This window comes from Lytechinus pictus, chromosome 3, assembly GCF_037042905.1.
Source record: "Lytechinus pictus isolate F3 Inbred chromosome 3, Lp3.0, whole genome shotgun sequence".
In the NCBI taxonomy this organism is placed as follows: Eukaryota; Metazoa; Echinodermata; class Echinoidea; order Temnopleuroida; family Toxopneustidae; genus Lytechinus; species Lytechinus pictus.
The window spans coordinates 7,853,050-7,868,438 of record NC_087247.1 but is presented as its reverse complement, the minus strand read 5'-3'; the positions used below and the strand labels follow the sequence as shown (position 1 = coordinate 7,868,438).

Below are 15,389 nucleotides of genomic sequence, written 5' to 3'. Positions count from 1 at the left end.
AGTAGTGATATATCTTTCCAATTTTGAAAAAGGAAGTTCAGTAGGTACCCTCCCTAGAATCAGTGTTAGATTGTCAATCATATTCATTCATTTTTGTCAATCAGCAATATCAAAATTGAGCAATGGGTTGGCTCGAATGAATATCTTTGGCCTGCCAGTTGTAGTTAGGCCCGTGTGACCCCAAATAAAAGGTTATTTTGGAGGAAAAAGATACAATTAGATAAGTAGAAAGGTGAAAGTTTGAACAATATCAAACAAACAATAAGAAATGTATAATTTCTTATGAGTTGTAAAACTTGGTAATCACTATACCCATGGAGACTTCAAATTGGCGGCACTGGTGGCGTAAGGTAAGGACTACTCTTACATTTACTCTATACATAAGAAGGCTAAATTGTCGTATTTTTCCAAGTTTTATTTCAAATTATTGTTTTTTCTTTCATGAGGACATAAAACAATGTAGTTACCTGAGTTATATGTTGATTACTGCCCCATGGAAATAGGTACGAGGTGAAAACTACAAATCCTTGATAAAAGTTGCCCCTACCACTTGTCATAGTTTACTTACCCACTTACCAATTTGAAACTTACATAGTCTTAGGGATCTCAATGTTAAAATAGACATAAATTTCCCATTGCTTGTTGATTTTTTTCAAACATTCACCATTCTGTTTTATTAACTTTTCTCCTCTCTCTCAAACAACAAGTTATTACTAAGGTTTGATCCCCCTTTGATATAAGATACATATTATAATGCCTGTCAGTGAATATAGAGCATGTGTTTCTGTTGAAAAGAAATGATGTCCTTCAGCTTCCTACCAGTTTCTCTGAATCTGAAAGAAAGATCCCGCTATTGTTCAATTCCACCTTGGCAACATACTATACAGATATAAACATGTCCCTTTAATGTTACATTCAAAGGCTTTTTACAATATTCAGGCTTTTATCATGCCGAACAGGGGATTGCAGTCTATTGAAATTTCAGGGCTAAAACATACTGTGATATATACCGGTTTATATAAGACTGGGTGGCTAGGTAAATCGGGGCACAAGATACGCAAAATGACCTACTAATAACCCCATCAAAATCAGTCTACGTTGACCTCGATCTATAAGAAGTATGAAGTAAAAAAAACTTTAAAAAAAAAAAACAGTACCAATTTATACTGATTCCAATGGTGCATTTTACATTTTCATGTGGCCAAACACGTGCCCCCATAAACCAATTCATGTCAGATTTGGTAGGTGGAAGTTTCTCACCATGTGCTTCTGAAATATGGTCATGAAAATGTTGAAATTATGCAACAACAAAAAATGATGACGCTTTGGTACTTGACACTCCCATTCTTATATGTTATGCACCTTAATGGAGAAGAAACTGGACTAAAATGGACATTAAGGATAGATGATGCATGTACAAGCCAAAAAAGGTGATAAGGAGATAGAATGTACACAATGGGTGAGATCCCAAAACAATAGAACCAAACCAAAACAACATAACAGCTATGGGAGAGTATTACAGAATCACAATGAACAAAAATCAATAGAATATATGAACATCTGTTCTTTGCTCTGCAGTAAGAGCACATGTAGTGAAAATGTTGATGTGGGACCACAAGCACAGTTAGGTTTCCAGAGCAGAATTTGCAGGATATGAAAAGGGGTAGTTATAAACAGATCCTCTTGTAATCACTTGAAGATAGAGGAATTTTTCTTTTGACCATTCAGATACCATTTTCAGGTTTTCCCCTGAATAAAAGAATCAAATATGAAACTCCCACGCAAGAATCACTTCTAATGACATCTGTGAATGAATTATAGGAAAAATATTCACCAAGATTCACCTCACCTTAAACTATGAAAGCAAGAAACGAACGTCTCAATTGTTTTCGCAAACACCTGAATGCCTTCACAAACGGTCTGATGAAGGCTATATTGATTGTTCTTTATTGAAAAGGCTGGCTCCATGGGAGAAAGAGAAAAGGGTTGGGCAACAAAGGAAAGTGGTGGAAGAATGCGGAATCTATTGTGAGATGATTGTTGGTGGTGTGCCAGTCATATTGACACAACCCTGGAAGACTAAACTGCAAATGAAAGAGGCAAGAGGACTATCCTAACAGGTAGTTCTTACAGTGATTCAGTTAAGAGATGAGCAGTTCTATTGTAAACAATGATGCAGTGAGAGCGAGAAGATCGGTATTTACCAGTGTGCATCCTGTTCTGGGGGACTGGACCTGCTGCTTCAAGCATGAAGCTCTTCCTTTTGAGTCCATGAAGAAAATCTGAAAGAACTTTTTTCTATATTTGGCACGATACTTGACTGTCCGTTCATTCATCGATTGTCCTTCAAAACTATCATGCTACTGTTTGAGGTGGTTTAAATCTGGGTGTGTGCATTTGATGGGCTACATCTGTATTGAATTGAACATCTGTGGGCTTGCTTTGTCATAGTCCTTTAAATAAGAGTTGTTAATGAACCACTTTTCTCGATTCACTCTGCTGCTGTCCTTTGAGGAACATAAGTGCTTGATGTTTTTAAAAGGTAAGTATCTTAATTTTATTCATAATTGTGTTCTAGGTTTTTCTATGTTTAAGACGGACAAACTGATTGTTTTTATGAGGTCACTACTGACCACAAATGCAATTAAAATCCTTGTTTTTGGGGCATTGAATTAATTAGATTGTACTAGAAATCAAGAATTTCTCCCCCAATCTGTGGCCCCATCTTACAAAGAGTTGCGATTGATCCGATCAACCACAACTATGGAAAGCCAGCAATATCAACATCTAAAATGCATGTTCATTCAAATTATTTTCTAGATATGATGTATAATATTCATAAATTCATAATTTTCTTGACAATTCAGTGTGCTTCTCTTTGTTAACAAAGTACATTGTACAAATTTCCTGAATAAAAAAAAATCTGACATTGATGGAGTTCCATACAGTTGACGTTGATTGGATCAATCATAACTCTTTGTAAGACAGGGCCCTGATCTATTTTAAATCATAATTACTATTACTGATGATAAGTGCCTCAGGGGGATCAGATTCTTCTTCCATTTCTTTCATTTTATTATCACTTGAAATATACTGGGGGAGTTCCCACCCCCCCCCCCCTTCATTTTCAAGTACAGATCACATTTGCCATCTTATCTGAAGAAAAAAAAATACACCACATTCTTTGATTCAAAGTACACTTTTATTTTCTTTAATATTTATCAAGATGGGAAAGTTGCCCATTGGTCCATTGTCCTACAGAAACTTTAAACTTTATAATGCAGTGATCCTTTCGTTGGGAAACTATTAGTCACATTTTGACCATAGCATAATTCATAACTTTGGAAATTTGATGCCAATGATCTTAATAAGGCACAAAAATGAATTAAATTAATGAAAAAATTAAAATGAAAATGTCATACCGGTATTCATTTCCATATGCAATGATGACAAAGATTGTTTTATTTATCAACTACAAAACCTGGTTGTAAAGTATGAAGTCAAAGGAAACATCGAGAATTTTGCCATTGCTTGGTGAAATAACAAAGAATCCTTTGTGACTGATTAGCTAGTTCATGAAAATGCAATGCATGTTGAATAGTAAAGGGAAAATCCACCCTGACATCATCAAACAAACAATACAAGTGTTCCATTAATTTTTTTACGTGCAAGCGGATCCAACATTTGTTTGACGATACCAATCTGATAAAGTGCCATTTTAATAGAGAATTGAAGATGAATTATTAAAGGGGAATCCAGCCTTGGCCATAAAATGTTGTGTTGGGAAGGAGAAAAATAAATTAAACAGAATGGTGAAAGTTTGAAAGAAATCGGACAAGCAATAAGAAAGTTATAGCTGCTCTAAAATTGAGACACTAATAGTATGTAGATTTCAAATTGGCAACTGGGTAAGTAAATTATGACAAGGGGCAAGGACAACTTTCCCATAGGCCATGTACTTTATTATCAGGGATTTGTGGTTTTCTCCTAAGTACCCATTCCCCTGGGGCAGTAATCTAAATATAATCCAGGTAGTACATGTATATTGTTTTATGTCCTCATGAAAGAAAAATATAATTTGAAATAAAACTTTTGGGAAAAATGACATTTTAGCCATAATATGTATTGGAGTACATGGAAGAGTAGTCCTTGCCTTACATCACTATGACATCCCATATGCGGCCAATTTGAAGTCTCCATGGGTATAGTGATTACCAATATTTACAACTTTTAAAAACTCATAACTTTCTTGTTGTTTGTCCAATATTGTTCAAACTTTCACCTACCAACTTGTCTGAATTTTCTTTTTCTTATTAAAAACAAGTTTTTATTTGGGTTGGATTCCCTTTAACCTGAACATCACTTAAAAAAGAAGTATCATGAACCATTCAAAAATGTGAATTTATGGAACTCACACGACATGGCAGGGGGGGGCAGCTGTTTGCAAGTAATGTCACAGAATGAAAAAATTTAAAAATTCACTTTTTTATTTCTTGATGGATTTTCATTTAACCTTCATAAGTATGTTTTCTTAATTTTTTCTGCTTTTAAAGTTAACTTGGAGTCAGTGTGAACTTCTTTAAAGGGCAAGTCCAATCCAAAAACATTTATTTAACTAAAAAGGAAAAAAAAATCAAACAAGGTAAATGCTAAAAAATTCATCAAAATCCAATGTTGAGAAAAATATACATTTTTAAATTCACAAAACAATTATATGCAAATTCTGGTTGGTATGCAAATGAGGAAACCAATGATGTCACCCACTCACTACATGTATTTCTTTTGTATTTGATTTACCAGTATATGAAACATTTAAATGTTGTCCTCATTGATATTCTAATGTGAACTAAGTTAAATTCCTTGTTAAACATGTGGAATTGTCATTGTTTCAATGAAGAGTCTCCTTTAAAAAATTGAAATATGGTATAATTCACACAAAAATTACAAAAGAAATAGTGAGTGACAACGACTCTCATTTGAATCTCACTGTATTGCATATATAACTTTTTTGTAAAAAGACAAGTTTTCAAATACAATAAATTTTGTATTTTACATCCGACTTCGATGAAATTGCCAGCATTTAAAGTTCTTAAATTTTTCTCTTTTTATTCAAATAAACTATTTGTTGGGGTGGACTTGCCCTTTAAAGAGGACTTGCCCTTCAATCCTTATACAATTTAGTATGCACCAATTGTAACAATAAAACAAAAGCATAATGTCCATATCTTAGACTGCTGTAAGGTTAACAATCTTTTGGATTCATGTACATGAATGTCAGTATACATAAACCTAAATATAAATTTTTTTTTGAATGATTTGAATGGTAATTCAAAATTTCTCAATTTAAATCTCAGCTTGTTAAAAAACACAATTAAAAAATCTAACTTCATTTAATAAAGTAAGGCTACATAACATGAAATTTACCAAGTATTCCCATTTCATACCAAGAAGTTTCAAGCCAATTCCTCAGCATCGAATTGTTTATGACTGCAAATTTAAGCGAATTTTTGTGAATTGTCATGAATCTTGTCTCTGTCGTCACAAGGTTTCAAAGGAGGAAACCTTCCAAGACTTTCTTATAATTTGTGAGATGTTTTTTTTTCTTTTTCAAACTGCTTCCACATCATTAAACAAATTTCAAAGAAATTGATGATTTCACCAGACTGACCTTAACCCTCATGACCACGATTCTTTTGTTCTCAAAACAAGAGAGGAAAATATACACCCAATTTACCCACTGTCTACTGTTACCAGGTAGTCCCTGTACAAAGCCTATGGGAAGGGCAGGAATCGGTAATCAACTGGTTAAATGAATTTGGATGAAAAGACACACATTGTACCATTTCACACCTCGCTATGAGGTTAGAAGCATTTTAATCAATATCAGATCGCTAGATATTTTCCTGAACAGGTGGAACTGTACTTTGTATTACAAAAGGTATGCTCGTTTCTACATCAAATGTATACTACTACTATGTGCTTACAAGTACATATCCTGTGTTTGCTACATCTGTGGGGAGGAATAATTTTAGTAGTGCTCTCCATATTGTTTCTTTATGGGATCTTGAACTTGTTTTCAAATTCTATTGTTTATTCTTACATCTCCTGACTCAACGTTTCTCAATTTAATTTCAATACAGATTTGAAGACACCATATATTGACATCGGATAGATATTGAATTCAACCATGGGAGGCCAAGACAGATCTTCAATCACAGCATACCTTCATCAAGTATTGTTCATCAGTGTGGTTTGTTACAGTGTAGTATCCGCTCAGACTCCCCCTCCGACAGAGCCCCCATCATGTCCAAGTGGCTGCCAATGTAATTTTCAGACCCGGGTAGTTGACTGTCAGCGAGGAGGCTTCACCAGCATATCAACTACCTTTCCATCATACACCAGAACTCTTCTCCTCAGTGGTAATATTCTAAGAAATATTCTTGAGGACTCTTTTGTTGGTCTCTCGAACCTGGTATCTTTGGACTTGAGCTCTTGTGAGATAAGAACAATTAGTCCGAGAGCATTCAATGGTTTGGACAACCTTCACACCCTAAACCTTCAGCTGAATCACATGGATACATTACCTTCTGGAGCATTTGCAGGGCTCACCAACCTCAGAGAGCTATATCTGCAGAGGAACCAGCTGCAGATATTACCTGGTGACATGTTCAATGATACAATCTTTCTCTCAGAATTGAACATCGGTAATAATAGAATTACTCAGATACATGCCGATGCCTTCAGTGATCTCTCGGTGCTATGGGTTCTCAACCTGGCATACAATCAACTTGACAGCATCCCTGAAATGGCATTGAAGAATCTTACCAACTTGAAGCACTTAGCCCTATCTGGAAACCCTATTTCTACCATCCCGCCAATGACCTTTAGCTCCCTCACTTATTTAAATATACTGTACCTTGATAGCTTACAGCTGGAATCGCTGGAGGTTGATTCATTTTTTGGTCTGCAATCGGTCACTAACATTGACCTATCATACAACCAACTCCAAACTCTGGATCCATCAACATTTCAACTTCTGACTGCATTGAAAACTCTACTCCTCGCAGGGAACTCATGGAACTGTGAATGTTCCCTCTTACCCTTGGTTCAGTGGCTCAAGCAGAGTACAATCAACTACTACAGTCCTCTTTGGTATTGTACAAATCCCAATGAACTCAGAGGCATGGTTGTCTATGGACTAGAGCAACACGACTTTGCATGTGAGCCAACCATTACTAATCCTCCTATTGACACGACTGTTGGTTACAGGAACAGGGTATTCTTTCAATGTGTAGCAAGGGGAGATCCAACTCCAGAAATCCAGTGGTATCAACCTGATGGCACCAGAATAACAGCTACATCCAATGAGGAAAATATGTACACCGCTGTGAATGGCATTGTGCTTGTAATTCAATTTGCTGACAAAGAACACGTGGGTTCCTTTAACTGCACAGCTACTAATGTGCATGGCAGTGATTCTGTAAAATTTCAGGTTGACGTCACTGGTCTTCCTGAACCGGAAGTAACCACAATCCCTGGAAGTACAGCGAGTGATGGTTCTTCAACCACTGTGGAAGCATCCATAAGCACTTGCCTTAGTTATACTTTGTCAATCATGGTGGAATCTGTTGACGAAACATCTATTGTAGTTTCTTGGGTGCCTTTTACTGGGGAAAGAGAAATCACAGGATATGTAGTACAGTCACACCTCTTTGGCGATGAGCAAACAAATTCATATTTCGTCAACAAAACAGAAGACAACTACGAATTAACGAACCTGATTTCAAACACAGGTTACACCGTCTGTGCTTCTTTTCTCATTGACCACTGTCCCCTTGTGGTACCAAGAAGGCAATGTAGAGAAGTGACCACCGCAGGCGTAAATCCTACTATAGCTGCAATGCAAAGGAGACATCGCCAAGAGATTATTGGTACAGTCCTGGCATGCATCCTAGGAACACTCCTCCTTATGGCAACAATTTTCTTCGTTCTCTGGAGATACAGGAAACCCAAGACATACAATCAATATGATTTCAAAGGCAACAAGGACACAGCTGCTTTTGCAGGAATCCCTGAAGATGCTGAAGGGTTCGCCTCTGGTTCTGTTACACCTAACAAGTACGAAGTGCAAAACGGAGCTTACATCAATGGAGGATTGGACATGTCAATGGGCACAAGCAATGATTATAGCAAAGACCCTATTGGAGCAAGGATGAGTAATGACAACACTGTGATCCAACACTCGGTTGACGTGCACTCCGATGTGGAACCGACAGCAGGCTACCACAGTGACAACGTAGCGTCCTATGAGAATGTAACAACGGATACCACTACTGTCTCCTTGAAGTCTACAAATTCAGTAGTGTCAGATGATGGCTCGAGAGACACGCGAGAGCCAAAGGACAAAGCCTCTAAGGTGAAAAAGAGTCAAGCATCTCTAAGCTCTGATGAAGGTGTGGAGAAGGATGGGGAGATAGAAATGACCGATTTAAGAGATGCACCACATAGCAATGGAGATATAAATATGGCAAATGAAGTGAGTGTTATCTAAATTCTGAAATTGGAAGAATACCCTCATATTATGTTGGACTTAAAAGGGACCTGTGTTTTACCAAATTTGCTTTCAAAACCAAATGGAAAATTCCCACAGGAAAATTTGCTGTCAGCTATTGAATAAAATGTCATATTTTCAGTGCTTACATACAGTACTACTCTTAGCACTTTTTGTAATTCTGTAATTAAGGACAAGTCCATCCCAACAAAAAGTTGTTTTGAATAAAAAGAGAAAAATCCAACAATAACAGAACTGAAAATTTCATCAAAATGGGACGTAAAATAAGAAAGTTATGACATTCAAACAATAAAAAACAAAATAAATAGTGAGTGAGGGACATCATCGACTCTCTCATTTGCTTATCACTGATTTGTGCATATAACTGTTTTGAGAAAAATAAGTGAAACTTTAAAATGTCATAACTTTTTTATTAAACATCCGATTTAGAAGAAATTTTCAGCATTATGCTTGTTTGATTTTTCTCTATTGATTTAAATCAAAATTTTTCTGAGGTGGACTTGACCTTCAAAGTTTACGAAATCAAGACCCCAAAGCAGAAAATGTACACGGAATTCTTACTACTGCCCTTGCTGATGTACATGTATTAAATGTATATACACATTTATATTATTACTATGGCTAATGACGATGCCAATTCTCTTAATTTTTTATTTTTTAGGACACAGAATTGGTTTGGAAAGAAATTGTAGTTCTTCCTACCGACCTTAGTATCACAACATCCTATGTGGACTGATGGTAAAAGTTCATCTGAAATAAACAGATATATTTATTTTTGGTTGCTCCATGATAAGCCCATTTCTTTATAGCATCTGGCTAGTTATTAAACTAATGTACCGTATGCTATTCCATTGGTGGCAGAGTCACGGTCACCATCAAAAAGTTTTGTCCATCTTAGCACAGTTCTATTTCACAATATTATACAATATATCATATTAATTGTTGTAACTTTTACTATCAAAACCATAATATATATATATACATGTATATATATATATGGATGCACTTTATACCTTATAATTGCACTATCTGGGGCTCATACAAGACAGAGTTGCATTTAAACAAAACTATAAAAAAAATCAAGCGCAAGTCCCTAATACGCATGTTTCATTGGTCGGAAATCATGTTGCCTCTGATTTTTAGAGATGCTTTTGATCGCAACTCTTCTTGAAATGGACCCCCACATGTAGGAATTTTCCTATAAGTATTATAGTTAAATCATTTTTTTTTGTCAACATCTACATTAAGGCATTATAAAAATGCTTGAATAGATGTCATCACCAATTATGAAATTGAAACTTGCACAAAATAATCAAGCAACAGAATAAACACATTCTGAATTAAACTTATTGACACTCTCAAACTCTGTTACGTGCACAATGATCTTGAAAAGGCTTAGCTTGGCCCAGTAGCATAAAGAGATGACAAATTGTACTATTCATTGTAACTGTACGTCTGTGAGAATAAACCATGTGTGGAAAGTTACAAGTTCAATCTCAAATATTAATTTCATCTCTTTATATAACAAGGACCTGGGTGTTTCACAAATATTTAAGTATGACTTACAGTCGCACTTTCATGTAAATGCCAAGGTATATGGTATGCACAATCTTAATTGATTAATAAAGTATGATCTGACAACAAAAGTCACTGAACATAAACACAAAATTGTTCAAAGGCTGAACACAACATGATACATGTACAGTGTAAGATATCGGACAGCCAAATAAAGGCCTACATGTACAATTGCCTTCTTGTGCAATCAAGGCCAATTACACAATAGAATACTCGTGTTTACAAAGTACACAGTACTTCTTTGGGAAGAAAGAAATGTTTTTAGTGGGTCAAAATCTGTTTTTGAAATGAGAAAAATACTTTGACTTTAATATTTCACAATAACTGACACTCTTTCTGGTAAAAAAAAATATATCTTTAGAATGTATCATTTAGATACCACTTTTTCCTTAAATTACAAAAAAAAAATGAATTTTGTGATACTGTTTGAAGGTTAGCATCTCTTTTAAGCTTTTATCACCATTTATAAATCACTTTCTACATATGTTATTGCGACAGGGGCAATCATACTTTATTTTATTAAGGTAAAGCTGGTTTTTATCATTACTATAGGAAAGGCATACTAACTCACTATACATTCGCATTTCATTCATGGTGACGTGTACATGTGTATCCTATGGAGCACACATATTTCATCAACATTACCTTTGCATTTCAGATACTAGTATATGGGGATTTATGTGGTGTTAAATGGCATTTTAAAGGGAAGGTCCCATTGTTGAAAAGTATATAAAAATCCAGTGTGAGTTTTCAAGTTTTTTTCATGTTATTTCGGAAGGACATCATCATAAAGAGGTTAGGACAAAAAAATATCTTAGAAAATAGCTGAAATGTTCAGGCCTTATGATTTTAGTTCCATACATGTGTTTTACGTGAACTGCATGCACAGTAACTGAGAGCAAAATAGAGATTCAGCTATTCATCTTGGTGTTTTAAACTCTTTCATCCTATGAATTATTGAAGCCTGGCTAAAGCTTTAGTCAAGCATCAATAATGTGAATATATTCCAGAATCATCTACCACGCCAGTCTTACAGTTCTAAGCATATTAGCCAATGAATCTTTTTCATTTTCAACTGGCCCTTCTCTATGAAAATTCAAACATTCGATTCTATACCTCATGCCCACTCTTAGAAATCTTCTTATAATTTCATTAAAGGCTTTGGGGGCACTTATCTTTTTTTTATGTCATCACGAAACAAATTGCACATAGATTTTATATTTAATTTTGATTAGGCACTTTAAAACAAAATATATTTCCGTAATTTACACATTTCATTCTATATCCTCCAGGGGAGCGTTTCATGAAAGGCTTCCGACAAGTCCTGTTTCTTCAGAGTTACCATAGTAACTGTGCTTCTCAGCCAATCAAAATGTAGGAAAATCGTCAGATCTGACAACTTGTCGGACGAAAATGTTGATCCTTCAGCAATACAAACTTAATCCTTGGAAGTTCTCATAATAGAGATCAGCCACTGGTTTTGACAAAACATGGGTCGGGCACCATGTCATGAAATGGTCAGTACTGACAAGTTGCCTTTTTTTGGTAGTTTCAGGATGATCCTTTGATCTGATCAGTTGAGTAGCATGAGTCCATGACAGTTTCTTATATCATGGTAATTCTAACAGATTATTACCGGTACTATAACAACCACCAAATCATACCCTGGTTGTCTTTGGATTAAGCGTTAAACTAAGAGGGAGTTCCATCCCTTGAATAGGATGTTAAACGGAGGCCAAATCTAAAGGAGGGTCACAACCTTTGCACATTAACAACTCATCGCACAATTCGTATACGAACAATAATATACAAAATCAGGTAAAATCTACTTTATGATTGGTGAGACTTAGACCAATATGAGTTTGGCTGGAGCTTCCAGAAGGCAGGTCTGACAGCAATGACGTGCGCCCTACATTTAGACTACTGCAATTTACCAGTGACCGAAAATTTGTACAACGAAATCATACAGCTACTTTAGAAAGGAAAAGTTCTCAATCAAAATATTGTCTAAAAAAAATGTATATTTAAAACTCGTCTGTTTTCTGCATTGAAAAGAGTAAGGATTATAACCACTTGACCAAAGGTCTATATAATCGTATTAACTGTAACGTTCCACTCCAAATGTCATCGACACTAAACAATGCATTACCTGAGTTCTGGCCTTTTCCACATTGGGGACCCCTTTTTCAAACGATTATACAAGTGAGAATAGGCATTGCGTCATGCTTGGATTACATTAAGCAAAGAAGCATTTCATTCTTGAGATATTTGTTGGGTGTGTCATGGACCAATTTGTCAATCAATATCGTTTGTTGACTCCTGTTACAAGCTACTGAGACTCTTTGCATTTGATTTGGTATAGAAACAATTTCACCGATGAAAGTGACTAAAACAGCATGCTTCACGAACATCACACAGGATTCTGCATCACATACAAACCACAACACTATATTTAAACACCTGAACCTAAAACTTCATATATGTTGGCAGCATCATCATTTTCTGCTAATAATTTACTGGCTCCTCAATTGTATTTATCTCTTTCTTTCAAAGACTCGACACATTGTCTCGAGATCAAACAGATAATCATCGAACTTTCCAAGGTCTGTATTTCCTCTGCAGCTTTAAGAGTACAGTGATCGCGCGGTAACAAGCATTGCTTACAGACAATTCTTTTTTTTTTCACATATTTTTAGTACTTAAGGAAGTTTCTACAGAGTGCAGCCACCTTCCACAACCCCATGATTTTTCAAGTACCCGGTAGTGATAAAAACAAGAAGAGAAAAAAGGGAGGAAGAGAGAGAGAAAAAAAGCTAGGTAACTCTTTAATATCCCTATCACTTGAGTGAAAAAAGAGGTTTTCTTAACCCTAAAAGGACTGGGCTATTTGAGATGTATTGAGGACTGGAGGGGGCCATGACGCCCCCCCCCCCTTCTGATCTCGGCCGCCGTTCACACAACCGCGCCGAAAGTTGGCATGCACATATTTTACCACATAAACTACAAGCCAGTATAAGAAAAAATTAAAAAACACCCAATTTCACTTCAAATTTTCTTTTTTTTTCCAGATGCCATCTTTATAATCTAATTTAAAGGTTTCCACAATTTTTTCCCTGTTTTTCGTTGCATTTCTTTGTTTTTTCATCTTCTGAATTTCATTGTTTTTTTCGATGGAAATTATTACAGACCATACAACAACTAAATTAACCCCTAAATTAATTAAGCAGACCAATTAGAATGAAAAATAATCACCCTTTTATGACTTTCATCTCCCATAGACTTTGTACACATAGTATAAAAATGAGCCATTTTCGGCATGACATTGTCTCGTAAAAGTCATGTGACGTCACGATGCTATACCCGTATGTCGCGAATTTGGTCTCAAAAGTTGCGCGACACTTCAAAGAAGTAATAATATTTTGAGGCGCTATTTTTTTGCATTTCAGAAAAATTGCGCGAAGCGTTGAACTCATGCTTCTATATAGAATCCTCTTATGGTTCAATAAGTATATATATATATATTTACAGGAGAGCATTTCAAATAGTTGTGATTTTATTTTTATAAGCTACAAAATCACTTGCATCTGATTGGCTCAGAGCAAATTTATCAGTGAAAGTCACTGACAATTTGTTTCATGAAAGTCTCCCCAGGTGTACATATATACAGTATACACAGATCAGACAATCACACTAAAATGACTCAAAGGATTTAATTAAACAAACAGAAAGATAAATACCGACACAGACTGCTGATGCAATTTGGGGTATTAAAGATAAATACCAGTTGTGGTAACGATCTCAAAATAACTTTGAACAGAATCCAATGAAATTACCACCAAAGTGTTTGAATGCATAAATAAAAAAATGTGTGCCAAAGGCCTCTGGGAAAAGGTGTGTAATTGCTGAGAAATGAGCAAAATATGCACAAAATTCCATAGAATGTCAGGTATTTTTCTAAACAATATTAATACACTATTCCGCATATGCCTTCTTATGTTAGTGATCGTCAGAATGATCAGATTTGAGCTAATTTTTCATGATTTCACAAAGATAAGCTATCTCAATGTACCAGAACAAGATCTATGATAATATTGTGGCATTTAACATTGATTTTAAAGACTTTCTAATGAATTGTTTGCTGCAACTACTTTCTTTTTTACCTTTAACAAATGTTTAGACATAAACACCAGCTATGTTAATGATCCCAAAATAAATTGAACAGAACTCTCACAAATAACCCCTCGAGTGCTTGTATCTATTTGAAAAAAAAAAAAAGATTCAGGTGCAACGCCAAGTGCAGCACCTCTGGCAGTCTCACCTGCATTAGCAGTGCTGACTTTGAAAACTACTATAAAATAATTATCCACAAAAACACCATTCATATAATGATACAATACTACGTTCATTGACCCTAAATGACATCTGACCTTGATCATGTGAGCTAAGACTTGTCAGTGATACTTGATTACCCCTATGTCCACAATTCATAAACTATATAACCACTTTGAAAGTTATGACAGCAATATAGTAATTACCTCTAACATGGCCAAAGTTCATTGACCTTAATGACCTTTGACCTTGGTCATGTGACCTGAAACTTGCACAGGATATTCAGTGATACTTGATTACTCTTATGTCCAAGTTTTATGAACTAGACCAATACAATTTCAGTGTTATGATGGTAATTCAACAAATACTCCCAAAATGGCAAAAGTTCATTGACCTTAAATGACCTTTGAACTTGGTCATGTGACCTGAAACTCGCACAAGATGTTTAGTGATACTTGATTACTCTTATGTTCAAGTTTTATGAATCAGATCCATAAACTTTAAAAGTTATGATGGTAATTCAACAAATACCCCCAACTTGGCCAAAGTTCATTGACCCTAAATGACCTTTGACCTTGGTCATGTGACCTGAAATTCAGGCAGGATGTTCAGTTATACTTGATTAACCTTAGGTCCAAGTTTCATGAACTAGGTCCATATACTTTTTTAAGTTATGTTGTCATTTCAAAAACTTAAGCTTCGGTTAAGATTTGATGTTGACGCTGCTGTCGGAAAAGCGGCGCCTATAGTCTCACTCTGCTACATGTATGCAGGTGAGACAAAAAATGTATACCGCTGAGAAATTAGTAAAATAAGCATTGTATCCTAGCCAGGTGTATGGTCTTTTTCCAAGCGATAACGATGAAATACTGTCCTACATGGAGGTAACTGAGTTTGTTCCCTTCAGTATGAT

General features: G+C 35.5%; 1 protein-coding gene across 3 annotated transcripts; it reads left to right on the top strand.

Moving 5' to 3' along the window:
- Positions 1-1,948: 1,948 nt before the first annotated feature.
- LOC129257899 (leucine-rich repeat-containing protein 4C-like) lies at positions 1,949-14,403 on the top strand. Of its 3 annotated transcripts, none has more exons than XM_054896333.2 (3): positions 1,949-2,542; positions 6,141-8,536; positions 9,234-10,559. In XM_054896333.2, exons 2-3 carry the CDS (start codon positions 6,188-6,190, stop codon positions 9,306-9,308), a joined length of 2,424 nt encoding a protein of 807 aa, XP_054752308.2. In that variant the 5' UTR covers positions 1,949-2,542; positions 6,141-6,187; the 3' UTR covers positions 9,309-10,559. The 3 variants fall into 3 exon arrangements, with proteins under 3 accessions (XP_054752308.2, XP_054752309.2, XP_063952341.1); XM_064096271.1 differs by lacking the exon at positions 9,234-10,559 and adding an exon at positions 12,844-14,403 and having other exon boundaries at positions 2,454-2,542; XM_054896334.2 differs by lacking the exon at positions 9,234-10,559 and having other exon boundaries at positions 1,967-2,542; positions 6,141-8,701.
- Positions 14,404-15,389: the final 986 nt, after the last annotated feature.

What these genes read in the sequence shown, in the direction of transcription:
- LOC129257899 (XM_064096271.1), top strand. Translation starts at nt 6,188, where the DNA reads ATGGGAGGCCAAGACAGATCTTCAATCACAGCATACCTTCATCAAGTA. An exon ending in ATATAAATATGGCAAATGAA is followed by an intron (nt 8,537 to 12,843) that starts GTGAGTGTTATC and finishes ACATATTTTTAG; the next exon opens with TACTTAAGGAAGTTTCTACA.